The sequence below is a fragment of the Rhea pennata genome, chromosome 1 (genome assembly GCF_028389875.1).
Source record: "Rhea pennata isolate bPtePen1 chromosome 1, bPtePen1.pri, whole genome shotgun sequence".
Taxonomy (NCBI): Eukaryota; Metazoa; Chordata; class Aves; order Rheiformes; family Rheidae; genus Rhea; species Rhea pennata.
The window spans coordinates 117,376,209-117,397,498 of record NC_084663.1 but is presented as its reverse complement, the minus strand read 5'-3'; the positions used below and the strand labels follow the sequence as shown (position 1 = coordinate 117,397,498).

The 21,290-nt window shown below is 36.2% G+C and overlaps 1 protein-coding gene across 5 annotated transcripts in view; it reads right to left on the bottom strand.

Annotated features, from left to right (window-relative positions):
• Positions 1-21,290, bottom strand: part of ITSN1 (intersectin 1) — a 137,321-nt gene that overhangs the window by 20,080 nt on the left and 95,951 nt on the right. For 4 of the 5 annotated variants that reach the window (XM_062598647.1, XM_062598658.1, XM_062598668.1 and 1 more), the window contains 5 exons: positions 20,081-20,247; positions 13,578-13,623; positions 9,816-9,937; positions 6,603-6,720; positions 2,406-2,597 (listed from right to left, as the gene is read on the bottom strand). In XM_062598647.1, the coding sequence (XP_062454631.1) occupies positions 2,406-2,597; positions 6,603-6,720; positions 9,816-9,937; positions 13,578-13,623; positions 20,081-20,247 (645 nt within the window). Of the gene's footprint in view, positions 1-528; positions 2,091-2,405; positions 2,598-6,602; positions 6,721-9,815; positions 9,938-13,577; positions 13,624-20,080; positions 20,248-21,290 lie in introns of those variants that run through there. The other variant, XM_062598688.1, reaches the window with a different exon arrangement.

Sequence of the window (21,290 nt, the reverse complement as noted above, 5' to 3'; positions counted from 1 at the left end):
GCACTGAAAATTACAAGTATTAAGTTCTGTTCAACTTCTGTCAGATTCTAGGCAGCATATTCTTCAGCAAGTGGTTATGGTGAAGAAGAAATTTTTTTTATGGCAGAGCAATAAAGAAAAAGATTGTGTGTTAAGTACTACCCTAAAAATAATTAAAAAAAAAAAAAATCTGTGCAAGTGTGCATGTTTTAAGACCAGAGCACTGGCATAAAACACAGAGCCTAAGTCAGTGTAAACCCCTAGTAAAACAACAAGCTATACTTACTTAATCTACCAGCATAATGACAAAAATATCAACTGATTTGCAACATGTAGAAAGCACTGAACAGAAAAAGAAAGGTGCAAAAGGTTGCAGTTAAGCATGATCAATCTGAGCAATTATATTCAAAAAATATCCAAAAAAACAATACAAGTGTCATTCTGAAATTAAATAGGTGGGCTTCAGGCTATTCTGGTGGCTAATTCACTACATGCACTAATGCCACTTGAAGAATTCTGTGTGTACACAGCAACAAGACAACAAACACATTTTAGTCTAGTTTTATATGAAGAATTTAATTATCTATACATGTAACTAATTTTAAAGGCTGTATTACAGTTGTTAAAGCTGCAGGTTTTTATATATTTATATATTTTACATTCATATCGATGAAATACTGAAGTGCAATTGAATAAGGAGCTTCACTCGTTCTTTGCACCGGATGATAGGTGGGAAGGAGGGAGATGAGGGAGGATTAGGAACTCTACAACACTGCCAGCATGAAATTTAGAAATAATGAAATACAAAAAACAGAACAGAACTAAATGCTGAAGTAATTAGTAGAACTACTATATTGTGCTTGAGGCATTGAGAAGAGAGGTTTCTGCACTGACAGCACCAGGCATTTCATCAAGAGCTTGTAACTAATGTTGGAAAGACAAACATGGCTTAGTTACAGCACAGCTACTACATAAACTCGACTGTAAGCTCCATTTAATATTAATTTGTATAAATTCCACAGTCTAGTTAAAAAATGTAAACATTGGAAATTAATTGCAGGGAGATATTTCTATACATTCTTTCTTGTCAAGATAATTACTTGTTCAAAATATGTTGTTCCATAGTCATGAAAAGTAAAAATGAGAAATCAAACTTCATGTAGCCAAGATGGAGGAAAAAAAAAGTTAATTCTCAAATCTCACATGAATGTAGCAGTCTATTGATTTCTGATACGAAAACAGAAAAAACGAAACATCTGAGACAAACACAAAACAGGATGTTTTCTAACGGTATGCAGCTACAAGTAATGTGCAAAATAAAATTAACATAACTGGGATAACAACATTATGCAAGGTTAACACCTCTTGCATTGGAAGGAAGTTAATTCTTCTCTCCACTGTGTATTACACACTCAACAAGGAACACCTGATACATACAGTACAATAACTATAACAAAATACCTTATCTGCAACTGGGCACATATAAAGTTCCTTAAAACTGATTTAACTCCTTCTGTTCTTTTGCAATAAAAATAATAAAAAACAGACATATTGACAACACTGGACAAGTGAACAATAAAAAAGAATGATACATAAAGTCTCAAATTTATGGACATCTGGAACAATTTTAATAGCACATGCAGCATTCCTTGATAGTGGGTCTTTTTGCACAAACAAAATTGCAGTGAAGAAACTTAATTTATACTTTTCCTTTAAAAGGCTAAGATATATATTTAAAAATAATTTTAAGACTACTGAAAGCACCTGTGCAAAGGTGGAAAAATTAGTTTGGTAACTATGAAAGCCACAAAAGGACCCACTATCCTCTGTTTTTGTTGTTGTTGTTCTTTTTGTTTGTTTGTTTGTTTCATTTTAATTTTGCGTCTATGTCTGCAGGTAATTAACTCAAACATTGCGGTTCCGTGCAACTAATGTAAAATGAGGTAAACTGCTCTGCAGTGTGTTCTTCTACTCAGAAGGCAGTAGATGATCATGCTGGAAGTCACATGATCAAGGCTGCATCTCCCATCATCCCTCTGGGCAGTGATATGGGATAGTGGGTCTCTTTGAGGACTTTCAAGCCTGAGTGGGGGATGGACAACATATGATTCCTAGAAAAAGGAGGAAAACAACACATAAGCAAAACAAAACAATGAGCAAATTCAAGCTAGGAAAATGAGTCAGGCATGTAAACAGCATGGTGCCAAAATGGTAAAGGGTAACATGCTACAAAGGGGATGGGAACTAAAAATAAACATAAAATAAGGTTCGCATTACAGAAGGTCTTCAAAGAGACTCTGACAAATGCAGCAGTGGGTGAAGCTTTGAGTTCTGCAAACCACAGCAGAATCACAGCAATGCTGCATGTTTCATCTTAAAGTACTGCACACAAAAATCACAGCACGGCAGCAGAGAGGGTCACTTACATTGCTGGCTTGGGTCCATGTCTGTTGTTAGCTTCACATAGTTGGATGGGAAGAGACCCACTTGTCCGTTCACCTCCCCTTTCCACCAGTCTGGGTCTTCCTTATTGAGGACGTTTATAATCTGGCCTTTATTGAACGCCAGCTCATCGTCATTTTGCGCAGTGTAGTCATACATGCCAATTACTTGGCACACTGGAAGATAAAAGAACAGGTCTGTAGCAGTGGTAATGTGTCACCAAAACGCAAGCCATGCATAAACCTGCTCCAGTCACCGCAGATGCTTTGTATGGCTCCGCGACAGTATACGCTGGTCCAAACCCACACTGCCGTGGTCCTGCCCCTTTCTTCCGGGCCCCTGTACTAGTGCATATCAGAGTCCTCAACAAATTGGCCCAAGGTGATTTAAAAAAAAGTTAAAACTTTTCTAGCAGTTTTGCACTCTCAGTTGGCTTTTTGAGGGGTCAGATTCATACTAGGAAGGGCACTGCATAACAGTGCAAGCTTAGAACAGTGTAACCTGTCTGGAACTGTACCCTAGATATTTTTGTCAGGAAACAGGAGAAGAAAGAAAAGTTTTAAATTTTATCAAAAAGTCAAACACTTTAAAGAGGTTAGCATTCTATTGCCACATCCCTTCAGCTTTATGTAAATTTTGGCCCCAAAAAGCATCATGTTTGTTTTATGTTTATGGAAATTGCATTTTCCATCCTCAACAACCTATTCTAAGCCTATGCTTTCCAATAGACACAGCCAATGGACAGTAAAGTCTGGGAAACATTTTAATTTCCATTATCAGAGCTCATTTCTAATTAGAACAGGACCGGCTCAACTCAGCTCTGTAACTCAAAAGCAAGCCAATGGTGACTGCCACTGAGACGTTAGGAACACAAAAACACTAGAAAGATGAGAAAAATAAAATATACTAAGCCATTTAAGCTACTCTTTTGGCACTGTGAGGCTGCTTTCAACAATGTATTTTCTATTTTCTTACCATGAAACTGGTTCTCAGGACACAGTGGTCTCTGTTCAATTATAATAGAGCATTTTTCTCTCCTTAATTCTCTAAAGCAGCAGGATTGTTTGTTTAAATACATAGTTTCCCCTGCCTTTCTGGTGTGTTCTGCATGCCAAGTTCCAGGGTTTCTGGTATTTTGCCTTAAGACACAAACCTACTATCTAATTAGCCCTGCTGCCAGGTTCTCTATTATATTCAGCCTATATTTTTCTTTTATTTTCATTCTTGTACTCAGTCGGCAGATTATTTACAGTTGTCAAATGGCACTTCTCCCTTTTTGGGATTTTTATTTTTGAAATCATTATTTGTTTTAACTCCTTTTAGTTAATACTTTGTCCTTTTTCACAGACATCATAATCAAACTTCGCATTTAACAAGACCTCCATATTTGGCTTCATTACTTGCAAAAGGGCAAAAAGCTACATAACTGTCAATCACTGTCGCTTCAACTAGCCAAAGTATATATTTGCTTGGCATGTTGAAGATAAACCAGCATTTCTAAAGAAATGTATACTATAGTGTACCTCTGTTTTAGGTAATTTTGCGCTAACACAAGATCAAATATGTGAACTCTACTGATGCTCATATTTCACTTTAAAGGATCTGTGAATCTGTTTTACAGCAGTCTTGTTACAGGTTTATAGGATATTATTAATATAAAGAATGGGAAATGCTAAAGCTACACTATACTAGAATATAGTATCTATATTAACACATTGGTAACCTCTTTCAGAAATTTTTCATTTACATTGTTCTCTACTTCAAAGACTTTTGTGAAATTTGGTGTTGTCCAGCAGTATTATCAGAATACCTAAACAGTCCAACAGGATTCCAAGAATGGGGAGGTAATTTAAGAGAATTCTTGAAGAGATGGGTCTCCTCAGTAGAGTTTAAAGCAGTAACCTTATCTTGATCTTATTTAAGCCTGGTCACAAAGCTCAGAATACACTTTAGTCCAATACAGGAAGATCTTAGAGTTGCCCCAGCAAAAAAGTTTTTCACTCATTTTAAACTCCTAACAGTACCAGCTCCCAAAGCGACGCAGGCAGAGGCAGGCTATAGCCTATCTGCTCTGAGCTTCAGTGGTTTTTTTGTTTGTTTGTTTGTTTTGTTTTGTTTTTTAGTTGTTTCCCCTTTAGAAAGATTGTCCATTGATTAGTACTAGTCCTACAGTAGTGGCAGAGAAGCCAGGTCCTCATGCAAAACCCATGATCAATATAAGCAATGAATGTACAAGAAAAGTCTAAGTACAAGTAAAAATGTAAGGAATTAATGTTTTCATGTTGTAATAATGGCTAGAGACATGTTTCCCAGTATTTGTAATATAATGTATTCCTTACATCTGGCTATCTACAAGCAGCAGTGACAGGCTGCTCAAAACCAAGAAGGATACATTCATTCTGCAAGTTTAAAAGGGAACAGATAGTAGAAGAACAGCAGTAGGAAATTAAGAAAACCTCAAAGTATAATAAAACAAAAGCATCCATGCAAGATATTCTTTTTAAAGTCATGCAGTCAGCATTACAATATGACACACACAAAGCATATATATCAAAACAAACAAAATGACAAAAGAAACAGAAGTTTTGATGATCCTAGTTTCTGATGGATCCCCTACCTTCAACACCCAGACTGTGCAAGTGAGGGCCCACTCTCTGATCTTTTGCAATACACTGCCTTCGGTGCTGTTCTACCCTTATGCATGGTTTCCTTCAGAGCTGCCATGCCTTTTTCACATAGCAAGCCTTCCTGCTAACATAATTCCTCCACGAAGATGCCTCTCAAAAGTCAACCTCCTGCATAAACCCCATAAACAAGTGAGGTCACCTATCATAACAGAAAGACAGGATGGTCCTATTTCTTCTTTTCACTCTCCAAAACATACGTTCTACAATAAAGTCGAATTTGGTAAGAATGAGCGCCATTACAATTTCAATGATCTGCTGGCAATGAAAAAAGTGCTAGAAAGTTTATTTTGTAAAAGTTTTGTTAGCATGTGTATGAAGTCTCAGACTGTCAGACCTGAAATAAAAAAAAAAATAAAAATAATAATAAAAAAAAACCCTCTTCACACTGCCTTGTAAAAATGTGTGTGAATGCTGAACTATAATTTTAACTGCAGGATCCAAACTCATGCATCTTTACAGAAGCTTGACTTTCTGCATCTTTAAGACTATCCCTAAAGGAGCCAGTTTGCACCATTTGTAATACTTGGCTTCTCTTATACAGTGAGTGTGTGTGTGTGTATACATATATATTTTAATAACAATGACTTACAAAACAAACTATATGACTATCTTTATACACATTTAAAGGAGAAAGCTATGTTCATGATCATTTTTTTTTACAACATTATCTATTAAATTCAAATGAATGTTTATGATAGAGCTTAAAAAATGGCCTGGGAAATGTCCCTCCCAATTCAAATCCAAATCCAACCAGTGCAAAAGACAATCATCACCTCAAGTCTTTTTTGTTGGCTTATGAAAGAGAGCACATCTATTCTACACATTTTTGATTGACAAGAGTCCTCTTCACCTGGTACCACACCAACTCACAAGCCCCAGAAGATTAAAGACTGAAGCAGTCACAAGAATTTTTTTTTTCCCTCGTTTTTCAGCCTGGCTTTATGTCTTGCAGGTGACTGGCAGGACTGTTGCATATTGCCTACAGTAAAGCTGTAATGTGTAGCCTTCAAAAAGTACAATGCTCTATCACTCCTGTATGCTCTTATAAACCCTAAAATAAGCAGCTAGGTAGGACAAAAGGCTACATCATCATTTGAGTAGTTTTCTCACACTTAACGTTTGGAAAAACAAAATGTTCTAAATGACAAATATCTCAACTGCTAAGCCAGAGATCATCATGAAACTTTAAAAATTCTCTCATGGACAAATTAGTGCAAATAAATAGGACTGAAAATTTTAATAAATTTTACCCTTTGAGATGTAAAACTACACAACTTTTTTTTTTAATCACTCAATAGATCACACCTGAAGGACCAACACAATAAATATACAAATTAATTGTATACTTATTTGTATGGTTTTTTTTTTTTAATTAAGAGTTTTACTGAATGGCTAATGTGACATACTCTAATATCCATCGTTATTTTTAAAAATCCTGTTGTAAATGGCATACATTACAAAAAGCAGTTTTGTTAATACTAGCACATTGCTTACCTGAAGGTAATGCTGTTGATTTAGGTAGCTCGGTTGGTGTAGTTTTACTGGTACCAGGGCTCAGAAGTTTTACATAATTAGCAGGAAACCATCCTATTTGCCGTTTTTTCCCTCGTGCCTAGTAAGAAAACAGTTCTTTTAAGAGGATTAAGTACATCAATAGATCCTTAGGTGAGGCAATTCAGTCAACATTTTAATTACTTGCTGGCACACTGACTAGAGTATGAAAAAAGTTATTTTATGAGGAAATGATCAGCTATTTTTGTGGTGGTAGTTTAGTATTACTATACTTCCCACAACATGAAGTGGCTTGTATGAAATTTAAACCATTCTGTACTACTAATCTGAGCCATTTTTCACGTAACAGTTTTTCTACATTGTGTTCTTTATAATTAATACTACAAATCTGTTCCTTCTGAAAGATTTCTCCATGTTTTATTTTGGTTTATACCATAATTATAGAATATTAGGCTACCTGTTGTGGTAATGAATAGTAGCACTGAAATGCTATTTCATTATGCAAAGAACTGTATTTAAATCAACACCTGAACTGTGATCGTTTAAGAAAGATTAAGAATCTCCTCCTATTTTTTTAAAAAAGGAATGGTACCTAAAGTTTGTGACAGGCATCTGTTTTAGTCTCTCCTGCCCAAACAACAGACACAGCATTACAAACATATGTTGCACTAAGCGCTAAAAAAACCCCAAACAAATAACAACAAGAACAAAATCAGCAAAACAATGTCAGGAAAAAACAGATAAAGTTTGGATTCAAATAAGAAATTCTAAAGCCATATTCCAACGAAACAAAAATTAAGCTTTGGAAACTATAAATACGTACGGATAGAGACTACACAAGTTATCCTACTTTAAAAAATACTAACATTTTTGAAGGTATATTAGGTATTCTCACGTCTATCTAATCAGCAAGCATCCATATGAGAACGTGGTGCACACACACGAGTATGCACGTGGTCCAAGTGCACCAGCTCAGGGAGAAGCAGCTTGTCATACACCTGACCTACAGCAGGGCTCTAAGTTTCTAATGCAGGGGCAACCAGTCACTATGGGAGACGGGATATTGGGGCAGCTGGACTGCAGCCCCAATCCAGCATGACAAAGCCCACACTACCAAAGCAGGACAGGAGTTTCACATCCTGTCCTGCATCCTGTTGCTTTGACAATTACATTTTTTCATTCCAAATAAAATTAGAAGAAAAAAAAATCTGAATGTAAGAAGGATTATTCTAAAACTTCTAAGCAAATCTCAGCTTCCATATTGATGAAATCTATGCTAAGATTTATTTTACCTATTTATTCTTTTTTGCAGTTGGAATATAGTTAAAATTTTGAGCATGTAGAATATAGCCCTTATAAACAAAAAGAATATTAATTTTAGAGAAAGAAGCCATCTAACGGAAGTATCCTTCAACTACTTCCTTCCCTCTTTTTTTTCTCTCTACTAAAAGAAAAAAAAAAATCTGAGCTAATGTGTCTAGATTATTCATTTTTAAGATATTCTGGAAGACTGCACTAAAGTCAGCAATGTAATACCTAACACGTTTGCCTCATTTTGTATTAACTTTGTTATGTTCTCTGAGAAAAGTATGAACCAAACTTACCTTAGGTCAAAACTGACCTGTACAGATACTTTTAAAATATTTGCTACTTTGAAATTAAGTGTATAAAGAATTTATGAATATCCTTCTCCAGAACCAGTTGTCATTTTACAACTGCTCTTAAAAAAAAAAATAAATAAATTCCTCTACCCATTTCACCATATTTCTGTATAAACCTTTGTATTCACATAACAAAGGAGTCAGGAATTTGCATTAACTGCAATAGGCACAATAGGAGAGTAAAGAGAATAGGAAGGGGTCTGTTAATGAAAACAATACTTGTCAAACTACCCTTGATATAGTATGGTACCAAAGCTACAGATGAATATTTTCACAATAAAAAGTTACACTTTTTTTTCCTTTAAAATTATTTTGCTCATTGGCAGCTAACTGGTAACTTTGAAAACTCTTGCCCAGTGAAGTTTATTTAATGTCTTAAAATAAATTTTAATGTGAGACTTTCAGGTTACAAAACAATAACAACATAGAGGTTACTGAGATCGAAGACCAAAGTAATCCTAGAAGACAGTTTCTTCACAGAGGAAATGGAAAAAATGTCATCAGGAAAAAAGGGCAGGTACTGACGTCAAAAAAATATTTAAGTTTGAATTAGTTCAAACATCCACTTTATAAAAATAGCTTAAACTCTTTCATATAGCGCCCATACTTAAAAAAGAACAAACTTTCTTTCCATGGTATGAAGCACGGCTGAAAAAACACAAGCTTTGCCACTGAAAGTCATTGAGAATGAAAGTTTCAGAATTGTCAAGTTCTACACTAAAAAAAGGGGGGGGGAATTAAAATATTTTATTAAATTCCTATTACAACTTACCTGCTTGCAACAGACACCATTCTTTTTACTTTGCTACATTAAAAATTGAGCCCTTGCTGAGATAGGCCCATCAGAGTTGTAATTCCTATTGTTACATTCTTTAACTTGAGAAAGTGGTGGCCATCTCAAAAACCAGTGGTGTATAATACCTTCAAAATTTTCCAGCAAAAGGGGCAGCCAACTTTCGGTTGAAGCAATGCAGAAATCTTTTTAAGAAGGTCTTCAAGGATCACATGTTCCAGTATCTCTCCCCCTTTCACAGACATACATGCATCATACGATCACAAGCAGGTCCTGCCACTTAACCCAGCAGTCCCACACGCCTCTGTTGCATGACTGCCTTTGCCTCAGCGCCTGATATGATGACTGCTTTTTTGTTCATGTGGCAAATACTTCCAGACACAAGACTGGGAGGATGGATAAGTAGCCAAAATAGTAAGTAAGTAAAATCCACCACCTTCTTATGTCTGAAGGGCCTGTAGAAAATGTACAAAGGAGTGGATTGTAGGCTGGGTCTGATTTGTGAGGTGGGTATCCTGGACTTAAAATAAATCCAAATGGCTTGCTCTTGCTGTCCTCCAAAGTTACCTCAAAGAATTGGATTGTATGTAGATTTTTGTAAGGGAGTTTTATTTCTAATAGCTTAGTTACAGAACCACCTTTTTCAAAATTATTTAGCACTGATGGATTAATCACTTCGAGTGGTAAAAAAAACCAAGATTTTTTATATATAATTTTATTTAAAAAGAAATAGTAACTAACTTGGAGCTCTCCTTCCCACCAGCCACCTGGATTCTTCTTTCTGATAAGAATCAGCTGACCAGGAGCAAGGGTAAGCTGTTCTGGACCCGTTGCTGTGTAAGAGGCAATAACTTGGGCAATTTCTGTTAAAGAAAACAAATGTTAATCTGGAAAAAAAACTGAATACTTTTTGTACAATATTTACTCTGTCATTATCAGTTGCATAGTAAATCCATTTTGCATTTCTTTCCACAAAATTGTTTTGTATTTATGTAGTTTCACAAAAACAAATGGCGATTATATAACAAATTAGGAGTCCATCCTTAAAAAGTTCACAGCAATATACAAATAAACAGCACAGGAGTGCAGCAGCTCTGAAGGTACATATAAGTGAATATTTGAAATACAGAAGAATAATGTCCACCATTAGAGCTACACGGCTATTAAACAAAATCATAGCACTGTTTTCTAATAAATATTTTTTATACCATCAGTTTGGACTAAGCTCATTAGAAAGAGGAGATACCTACTGATGACAGAGTAAGGGAGAAGTTGCAGTAACAAAAGTGCAAACTAACAAACACATGCAGAAAACTTCTCACCGGATTAGATAAGAAACAAATGTTTTAGAAAAGCCACAGGTATGATTCATTTTAAAATCTTAATTATATGAACATTTATTAAAAAATGCTGCCTTTTTTGATCCCTATCAGCATGAATCTGACTCTGTCTGTGGGCACCCAATTACCTGTCTGACACATTAGCCAAAGCAGACAATGCAGTTTACACCATATTTTACAGCAGTTGTGGAAAGACAGGTAATAATCACCACGAAGTCTGGCAGGATTAACCCATTTTTAAACAAATTTGAATCAACAGAAGCTTATAAGCAGAGGCAGGCTTTTTTCATGTCCTGTTGAGAGCTTCTAAGCCAGGTTTAGCTTGTCATTAAACCATGTTTAGAGGGATGGATTTTATGTTTAATATCACTATTATTGGGAACCTTTGGAAATCATAAGACAGTAGATCTGAAAACTGTGTAGGTTTTGATAAGCTAAAGTTTTAATTAAGGATGCTACACTTGAGTAGTCCTTTATTAATCTAAAGGGTTAGGAGGAATCTATGGTGATTTTTTTTTAGCCTTCATTCAGCTGTAAAGTGTCTCAGGCTTCCAAAGAAGCACAAAAGAAGTGTTGTTACTGATGAAAGCTCCACTTTAGGATCACAATACACGGTCATTCATCACTCAAGTATTCTCCTTAACAGAATGATTGGGGGGAAGGAATGGGAATTTGTGGGTTTTTGGTTTTAAGAAAAACCTTTCCCGGAATAGTAAATTCTGGTCCTGTGGCTACGACAAAGGAGATTTTTACTTGGTCATGCCTCAGATAAAATTGAGAACTTTAAAGCAGCTAATCTGGGCATTGAGTCTGGCTGGTTATGGTTGCGGTCTAGAATAAACCCATAGCAGAACAACTAGTCCAGATCACAGCAACATTTCTCAACTGTTTCAGTGCAAGTCAGCCAGCTTAATTTAAAACCTCAGCAACTGTCTGATCACAGCTCAAAACACTGCCTGAGATTTTACCTTTTATTTGAAAATCTTGATTAAAAAAATCTGTGTATCAATTGATTTTCATTTATGTTTGCGTGTAATTTTAGTCTTGGCTATCCTAAACAACTCTTCACCAAACTGGCACTGGAAGACAAAGCAGAAAAAGGTCAGGCCTGCAGCCAGTTTGTTCCTTCATAAGGCAGCAGAAAGCAATGCAACCACGAACGTGAGGTGGGCTAATAGGCAACACTACAGAGACAGCAGAAGGGACTAAAGCTGAAGAGAGCAAACACACAGAAACGGTCTCCAGCTTTCTTCTGGGCAATTATACTAGGAAAAGTAACACAGTGCTGTGCACCATCCTACTTATCCCTCTACATCAACAAGCATCAAACTTCAGTCTCAAGCATCAAACTGCAGCCAAGAGAAACAGCAAAGGCACTTGGTAACAACATATCACCCACAGGCTGGGAAAGGAGGGGGGAGTCTGCTGGTAATGCATAGGAAGGGAGTAATCATTGAAAAAGTAGTTGTAGGCAAAGGAAACCAAAAAGGCGACTCATTTGAAACAGAGGGAGGTTTCCTTCCAAGAAATACAGAACCAAATGTGTTGAAGACAGCAAGGAAAATGACCTGATAGTTTACTTAAATTTTAATAGGAAAGGGTGACTACAGAAAATTAGAAGTGGTCAGCAGAGAAGTATGTAAATGAACAGCATAAGAAGGGTGAAGAGACAGACAGAGGAGCAATCTGAGTTTGCTGCAAATGATCACATACGCAGAATTAACTACAGAGTAATCTCCTTCGTGAGGGGGGAGAAGAGGCACCCAACCATAGGCACAAGGGGCAAGAAAGGAGAGAATCAAATGAGTGATGGGAAGGCTAGTGGCTGAGAGTTAGCAAGATGCTTTAAACTGGGTTCTGGGACTTATACAGTTCGTGTAAAGTCTGAAGACTGAAGAAAATTTTAACTTGATAAAATACATTTCATGATGATAGCAGATCAGAAAGGTTTACACAGAGAAAAGCCAGCAGCAGCAGCACAGTCTGCCCTGTATAATGGCAAGGACAGCAAGCTATTTGTCAAGAAACATAGCCATATTTCTAGGAAGTCTGCAAGCTCCCTGTAGTTGTAGGCATTTCTTCCCTCTATGCCATTCAGAAGGCAAGAACACAAGCAAAGAAACTAGATGTAGCACTTACTGAAAGGAATTTTATATTCGGCCAAAACCTCTCTCATTATCATGACAATTACAATATCAGTTATATCATTTTTATATCATAAGTTGAGAGACCAAAAATCTTGTACTTTTCCTCTCTCTAAGAAAAAGAAATTTCTCATTTTTCCCTGTAAGATGGTGTTCTGCAAGGCCCCAAATACTAGATATCTCCTTTCACCGACCAGCATGAAGAATTTCTATTGGGGACTATGCACTCATTAAATTACAATATGAATTATCAGTTTGACATTGAGCTCTCATGTGCCACTGAGAAACAGGAAGTTACAGAAAACTCTCAGCAAAAAGGTTAAAAAAGACTGAAATAGCTTTCCTTCCAGTAAGGATTTTTAAATTTTGATTTATTTAGATGTGTAATTACTAAGAAGAAATCCAATCCATTTATCCAGAACAAAGGAATGTGGCCTCTACCAAAACAGGTCATATTTAGAAGGAAGAAATAAGGCCTTCTCACAGCTAGAAGTTCATGTTGCTTTTTAAATTTCAAAAGATAGCTGTTTCTTTTTCCTTGCCCTTCAACACACACTGTTAAGAACACCCACTCTTCCTGCTGCTCCTGGAACAAACTGGAAAATTTCACCTCATTTATTAGAATTTTACTTCTATTGGCTGAGTATTTGCAGCTTCTTCTTCTTTTTTTTTTAGTCAAGATACCCATGAATCTCCTTGCTGAAAAGCATTCAGGGCTGTTCTCAACTGTTCTCAAACTCCAAAAGTAGCCTCCATTTTTGCACAAGCAGATTTTTATTCTCCAGCTATCTGCTACTTACATATTATAGTGACTCACAGATTGCACACTATTTTAATATAGACAACAAGTTTTCTTTGGTGCAAATTATTAGAGGACAACATATTTGATAATATCTACAAAAAAGACTAAGAGTAAACATAATACATTTTAATGGAAAAGACTTTATTCCCATTGAAATTTCTCACTGAAAAATAATACTTTAAACAGATATAAGGTGCTGTCACAATGTATGACTCACCAGGTTTCTTCCCTAAGCTTCCCGTTTTTCCAGCTGCTCCAGGAGCCTTGAAATAGAAATTAAGATACAAATTTAGCACTCATATGTTTGTTTCACCTGCACATGAAAACAGTTTTGTTCTGCTTCACTGCACACACTAAACAAGGATCTGAGTAAATAACGCTCTCAGGAAAATGATATCCTTGCAGGATTCCTAATTTTTGAGATGACAATTAATATATAGGAAAAAGTAACAAGCCATGTATGGAAGCAGACAACCTTAATTATATAAAGGTGCAGATGTCTGTCTTATAGAATCATAGAATGGTAAGGCTGGAACGGACCTCTGGAGAGCCCTCAGCGCAGCCCATACGGGGACTGAACCCACAACCTTGGCATTAACAGCACCACGCTCTAACCAACTGAGCTAAATTCTTCCTGCCTTTCATGGATGCAAATACCAATATAATCCCAAATTATATGGCATTTGATTTGTAAATCTGTGTATCTATCAAAATATGCATTCCAAGTTGAGTCAGAACAAGAGTATCAGTTTTCAACTCTACAAATAGTTTGGACTGCAAGTATGTCCAAAAATTAACTAATTATTTCATTATTGTCTTTATTGTGGTTCTAAAATTTTTTATATGGCAACTTAGCACATCTTTACATCTTTAAGATGAGTTATCTGAACTTCGTAGGTGGCAGGTGGCACTTGTCACTAGGACCAAAAGTCCTACAACCATGTTTGTGCCCAGCTGAGTAAACAGGGCACTGAATGTCAAGGTGCTGCCTTTCTCGACAAAGGTAGCTATTCTTCTGAACCTAGATGAGGTGAGATGAGGGATCAATGGTATTGTCCAGGGTAAGAAAAGCCTTTGTGAGCAGCCACGAGAAATCCAGCGAGCAGTGGATTTATTGCAGTTCAGTTATGTAGAGGAAAACAGCGATACTAAAATATGAAGTTAATGTGAAAAGCTTTCATAATTCACTCAACAGAACTCAAAGAAGCATTGCTGGGAAAAAAAAAAAAAAAAAAAAAAAAAAACTTCCCATGAGGTCACTAATTACTTGAAAAGAGCTTTTTTTGTTGTTTCATTTACATGGGTTTTTTTTTAAATGTACACTACGGGTACTGATGTACAAGCAATCAGAGTATTCAAAACATTGTGTGGTCTAAACTACATCTTGCACACCCCTTCATTATCCCCTCTGTCATCTTGCCAACTCTTTTGGTCAACAGACAGTCTGCGACATATCTTCCCCTTAATTGATTACCTCAGTTTGTTCCCATTACACGGCCAGCCTTATCTTCTGCAATAAGAGTCTGATATGGATAACGGCAAAACAACCAATCTCAACTACGCTTTGTTCAGCAACGTTAAATAGCCATAAAAATCCTCCTGTCTTCAAGCAAGGCTCTCAACACTTCCACTCCCTAAATTTCTCCTTTAGGATCCTCCTCACTACTTTGGAGACTGCATCAAACATGCTGAGGGCTTTCAGAACCCTTATTCCCTTATAATAAAGAACATTTTCACCTTCAAAATTCTCTGGATTAAATTTAAAAAATTGGGGATTCTGATAAAGAAACTAATATAAGCAGCAACTAAAAAAAATTAAATAACTAAGAAAAAAGTTCCACTGTAAAAGTATTTATTGGTTTGGGATATCTGTATAGCAATAGATTATTAGGAAAATTCCTCTAATTTAGGATTAAGTATCTGCTTTTTTGACATATTTTGTACATTTTTCAGTAAAGCTATTAAAGAAGCTTGACCTTTCAGGCTGTATTAGTCAACTCAATCACATCTAATACAGGCAACACAGCAGAGTTGGTATTGCCTGCTACATAACTGATAACTGGTAACCAGTAACTGGAAGAGAAGAGTGGGGAGGGGAAAGACTTTTATTTATTTATTTATTTATTTATTTATATGATTTGGCACAAAAAGTACCTTATGTGCATCTAATATACACTGTTTCTCCTTGATTTTTTGCAAATTAAGTTTTGTAAAGGATTGTGGGAAGTTTAGTTTAATTACACTTTAATTTTAATCTAAATGGCACTTGGATACCACAGTCTTGGTGCTTTTCTTGTCACTGTAAAAGACTGATTATAGTTACTTTCTGCAAGGCAACCAAATCTTCCCTTCTTCCCTAGGTTCCCTTCTTTCTCCTCTCCCTCCATCTTTCTCTACAGCCACTGTGACCTGTAATAATAAAATGGTGAAACAGGAGAGCATCATGTAGAGATTAGATAAGACTGAGGTTAGGTCTGGGGAAGAGGAGATGGTCCAGACAGAGATGGTCCAGACAAAGTGACTGGGAGTCCCTCAACAGTTCCATGTAGAGAGACTAAAGGGTCTGGAACCAAAGGTGGCAACTGGAACTGTTATGCTAGTATCATTAACTTATTCTGTTTTGCAAAATGTTTCTGGTAGAAACTTCTCCCCACATAAAGGAGACTTGTTTGGGCCAAAGAACACACACTTTCAAAACATCACTTAGCTAATAACCATGTTATTGTATCTGGGGTATCTGGACAGAGAAAGCAGATCTTAGCTGTGTTGTTGTATCTTTACATTTTACTGGTAAACATATGGAGAATATTTTAAGAGAGAAGTTTCAAAATCACCTTGACCAGGCTGAGTCTTAATTCTGCTTGAGGAATCCCTGAATCCTTGGTAAAAATGAAAGCAAAGAAATATATAGAAAAGTTCTGAAGTACTTCAATAAATAACAAAGTTAATAAATAATGCACTTAAAAAGGACCCAAACTTCTGACCCACTCCGCAGAAGGAAAAATATTTTATATTCTTTTTGTTGGCAAAAACATAGTGGAGAGGACATAGCACATTCTAGTTCCTTTTTGTATACCTGAGACGCTACATTCAGAGATATTTTGCAACAAATGATAAAGTCTTTTGAAACAGTAGAGAGGACTTGCCTAATTTAATAAGACATAGCTGTAGAATTGCCAGTTGTGTTGTATAGTAAGTCCTGTAGAACCCAGGAGATTACCTCTCTCAGACTGTCATTATTTTCAGAATATTTATGTAAAGTCTCATAACTTGAGGTGTCTATTTTTTTTTTCTAAAGTCCTCTATGAGCTTCACATCCTAATGCAAAGGCAATTATCACCAGTTTCAGAGAAAGGCAAGAGAGAAAAAAAACAAACTCATTACAGATTTGCATCCATCTGTATCAATTTAATGAAAATACTGAGAACAGAACATGAACCAGTATTATTGCTTACTTGAACATAAGGACTTCACTTTTGTTGCGAAAACTTCAAGGGATAGGATATTGTGCAATTTAGCAGGTCAAGGCAAATGGATGGATTGGGGCCAAATAGAAAGGAGCAGATTCAAAAATTTTTATTCTAGTGTATAAATCTTTCATGTTTTTAGGCTTAAAACCATTCCTATGAGCTCTGTCTTTGCTATTTAAAGATCAATATTGCCATACTCTATCTTCAGGTCTTGTTAAGTCAACAGTGCAGAAAACATCACATTGATTTACTTTTTTAGTAAGATTTTCCACAATCAGCCAGCTGTCCAAGCACGGCAGCACATTATAAAGTTGACAGACAGCCACTATTGTGAAATCCTCTGTAAAAACTGGCTCTAGAAACAAGCTGAATAGCAAAACACTGTACGTGTTATGGCAATCATCCATCTGGAATTAGAAATATCTCCTGTGGGGCATATGAATCATTCTGTGAAAATAAGCATCCTGGATATCAAGATCTCCATGAGCTCTCTGTGTTCTTTTCTCCCATTCTCACCAAGATTTTATCTGAAGATATGATTTTACCAGCAAAAAGAGTAGTCAGAATTGGGATCAGAGAAACATCAAATTGACCTCTTTCATAAAAACACGTTTCTGTAAAAAAGGTCTACTTGAGTACTTTACAGAGATGCTTTGCCAACAAGTGCGCCCTTTCCCTCTTCAGACAGAACAAGCGTCTGTAAGCCCAGTCCTTAAAGACATACAAAAAACAACTCTCCATACCTGAAAAAATTCCCCAGGCTTTGAGACTAAACTCTACTTAGAATATCTCTAGGTAAAATAGAAACAGTTCCTTCACAAAAGTTCAAAGCCAACTTAATTGCAGCTATATTTTTGTTAGTTAGTGGTAAGTAAATACTTAGAAGCTATTACTATTTACATATGAAATAGAGGTCTCTCAGTACTTTAGAAGGCTGATAGTTCAACCTCCCACTTGCCAACTATACTATGAATTTACAGGTAATACTTAGGGCAATTTCATGACAACTGTATCTTCCATAGGTTAGGGAATTATCTGTACACTTATATCTATTCTTCCAAGCCTTTTCTTTTCCTGTTTTTTTTTTTTTTTCCCTTGATGTACAGCAAAAATCACTGGCAGGGCTCTAGTGTAATCCAGACCCTGAACTTCAGAAGCAGTTCTTTTTTTAACCAGGTAAATTCCCTAAGCTAGCTCACTCCACAGGCTCAGAAAGGCTGTGCTGCTGCAGCTGAAAGGACTGAAGGCGCTCAGAGCAGGCTGAAGATGCTAGCCTTGCGGGCAGACAGTTCACAGTTTCTTGTTTCAAGGGACATCTGGCCTCTCATCGAGCACTGTCCTCAGGATAAACCCATACCCTGCATAGCGAAGGGACACCACAAGTTGCTAGCGTGGAAGAATTTGAACATAGGCTAACTTGTTCTACTTGCCAAAAGGATATGCTAGCCTGCTGTGATGGGCTCTGCAGTGCTACAACCAGGATGCTTCCACTAAGTGCACTAGTGAGGCACTCCTGGTCTAGTCTGAGACCTGATCCAGCTTCATCTACAGCTCCCATTACTAGATTTGACGCAGCTGAAGGGGCAGGAATGAGCACAGACCTATCCAAAACTGAATACCAAACAGAAGGCATGACATTTCACTTCTAAAACAAAGTGAACTGCTTAACACAAATGCCAGCCAGGAGTGCAGTTCAAAACCAGCTCAAGCTAATCTAAGCCGATGCTGTGGTGATCTTGCCTACTCTTCCTCCCTCTCTTCCTCCCTCCCTGATACCAGCACTGACATTTTGCTAAGCCTTGGTGAGCCGATTCAGGGTAGTGCTTAGAAGTACATATATTTTTTGCTAGAATAGTTTTCTGCCCTGCTTAATGTCCTGGACTGGCTTATTAATGGGCCAAATGAAAGACACTGGAGGCAAACAGGAGACTGCCAGGTGGGTATCTGTGCTAGCTTAGAATGGTTTGTATGATCAAGAAATTGCAGTCTTAATTGTGCACAGAGAAGTGTATCACATCACATAAACAACTAACCAAAATCTGGGACTGAACTTATCCCTCATGAAATTAATTAGTTTTCAAACTACCAGTGCTAGAGGTATAACAAAATAGTTACATGATGTGAAATATAGATAAGAAAGTTTTCTAAAGTCTTGCTGAAAACAGTATCATAGTATGATTTTCCCAAAGAACTGCAATGTTAAATATCATTAACTACAAAAATTTTTTTGAATCTTATCTGAGAGGCTGTTACTAAAATTTCTCTTTTATCTAGAAATTTGTTATATTAAAGCCTTTCTACAGCTATACATTTCACTGTTGATTTCATTCTTCATTTTTTTTTAACTAATAGAGATAACTAAGGAGGGACTTTTCTCGAGCCCTATATTGTAGATGTAGTCTATCATAAAGTTGTGCCCCATAACATAAGTCAAGACTTATTAAAAAAAAAAAAAAAAAAAGAAAGAAAACCCCTCTTGATTTCTAAAAATCCAATTAAGAATTTATAGAAGTCTAAATTTATTCTTTTTAAACATACAATTATTACAGACACAAACAAGAATTCTTTCTCACCAAGAGATTAGTAATGTGTTCAGTTATGACCCTAAGCTAATTCCTAATGGGAGGTAAGAATTACCCTCTCAAATAGATGGGGTACATAAGCAAGAAGAAAAGTCTTTTCTAAGAATGCCTAAAAAGAGAGAAAACAATTTTAATATGGATGTGTTCTATCAGATAATTCCAGGATAACATTGTAGGGCAGATGAGATAGAACTTCTATAATTTAATCAATTCTGTAATCAAATGTAGTAGCTAGCTAAGATGTTTTTGCCAAATTTGTTTCCCTGGATTGCAAGGAAACTGCAATAGAAAAAAAGTTGATATTAGACTTAAATATTTTCCTTTATATTTTTTTCTAAAGAGAATGGCAGTAAGATATGACTCAGCCATTAAAAATTTACCAAGAAATCAAAGTAGCCATACCTATTCTGATAATAATTGACAGTTTTGTAGAGATATAAGTTATTCAACAGTCACTTTAATGCATGCTCCACAAAGTTATTTAAGAATTTATTTTATAAACTGCAACTATTGTCATTTTCCCTACCCAACCTCACATTCAGCAAAATTGTAAAAGACCTTTTGCTCCCCTTATGATTCTTATGATTCAATGACTTGCAACTATCACTCTGACACCAAATAAAGTACATCTCCCCCAGCTCAATTTTACAATGCTTCAGTGTCTCTACCTCAGAATCTTTAAGTCTCACATAATTAGATGGGAAAACGCCTGATTTATCACCCAGTGTTCCCGTCCACCAGTCGCCGTCTTTCTTTGTCACAAGAATCATATCACCTTGCTGAAAGGTCAGGTCTCCTTGTTCAGAGCTCTCGTAAGTGTACATAGCAACATACTCTGGAAGAGGGAAATAAATACAGAACATCGGAAAACACTTGATAAACTGTTCAGTTATCATTTGCCAAACCTACCTAATATAATGTAGTGAATCCACAGGCTAGATAGAAGACAACTATATTAATTACTTTCTATAAATAGAAAGCTCAATATTTAACACACAGAATGAAGTGCATCTTCTTCAGGACTGAATACAATATATCAAAAGGCTGTTTCTGAGGGAATCTTTTCTGGTGCAATAATTTGCTTGTATGATTAAAATGAACATAACTTTATATCACTTTATACCACTACTTGAAGAACGTATTTCCCAATGGCTTCCATTCTGTGCTGATCACTAGCATTTTCAGTCTTGGAGACAGAAAATCTCAGTATCTGAACATCTGTAGATAGTCTTCATCTTACGTACTCTGTTTGCCTCTCATGTACAATGAATTCTTTCATTACTTGAAGCTTTGCATGAAGGGTGCACATCTCATTGTATCTTATACAACAGATGGCTGGGAAATGTTAAGACAAAGGCAGAATGTGTTCTGTTCTGTTAAAACATGGTCGACTACTTAGTATTCAAGTGCAAAAAGCACTAACATAGACTGATGTTGAAAAATGCAATGCCTAATTTAATTATAAACTACATGAAAAATTTTTACTTCAAGGACTAAAAATATGATTTCAAACAATTCTGTAACATCTTCTATATGGTTTGATATGTTCTTATTTAACTGAGCATTATCACACTTTATATAGGCATAAAATAGTTTTCTGAAGATTATATCCTCTGCTTCTGGTATTAGCTCTGGACACAGGAGTGGTTCACAATGTTTCAGCCAGACTTTCCTGCATATGTAACAAAAGCATTCAAGATTTCCACTGCAGCTGGCAATTGTTGTATTTGTGTGAACACCAAATCTGACCCAAAAAGCTTAGCGCAGTTGCTAAAGTTCAGCAAGAATTCAAACCACAATTATCATCCTTAACAAAAGCTAAGACATGCTTTATCTGACAACTGCAGTTGAAGAATACAAAAACGTTTGCACACACAC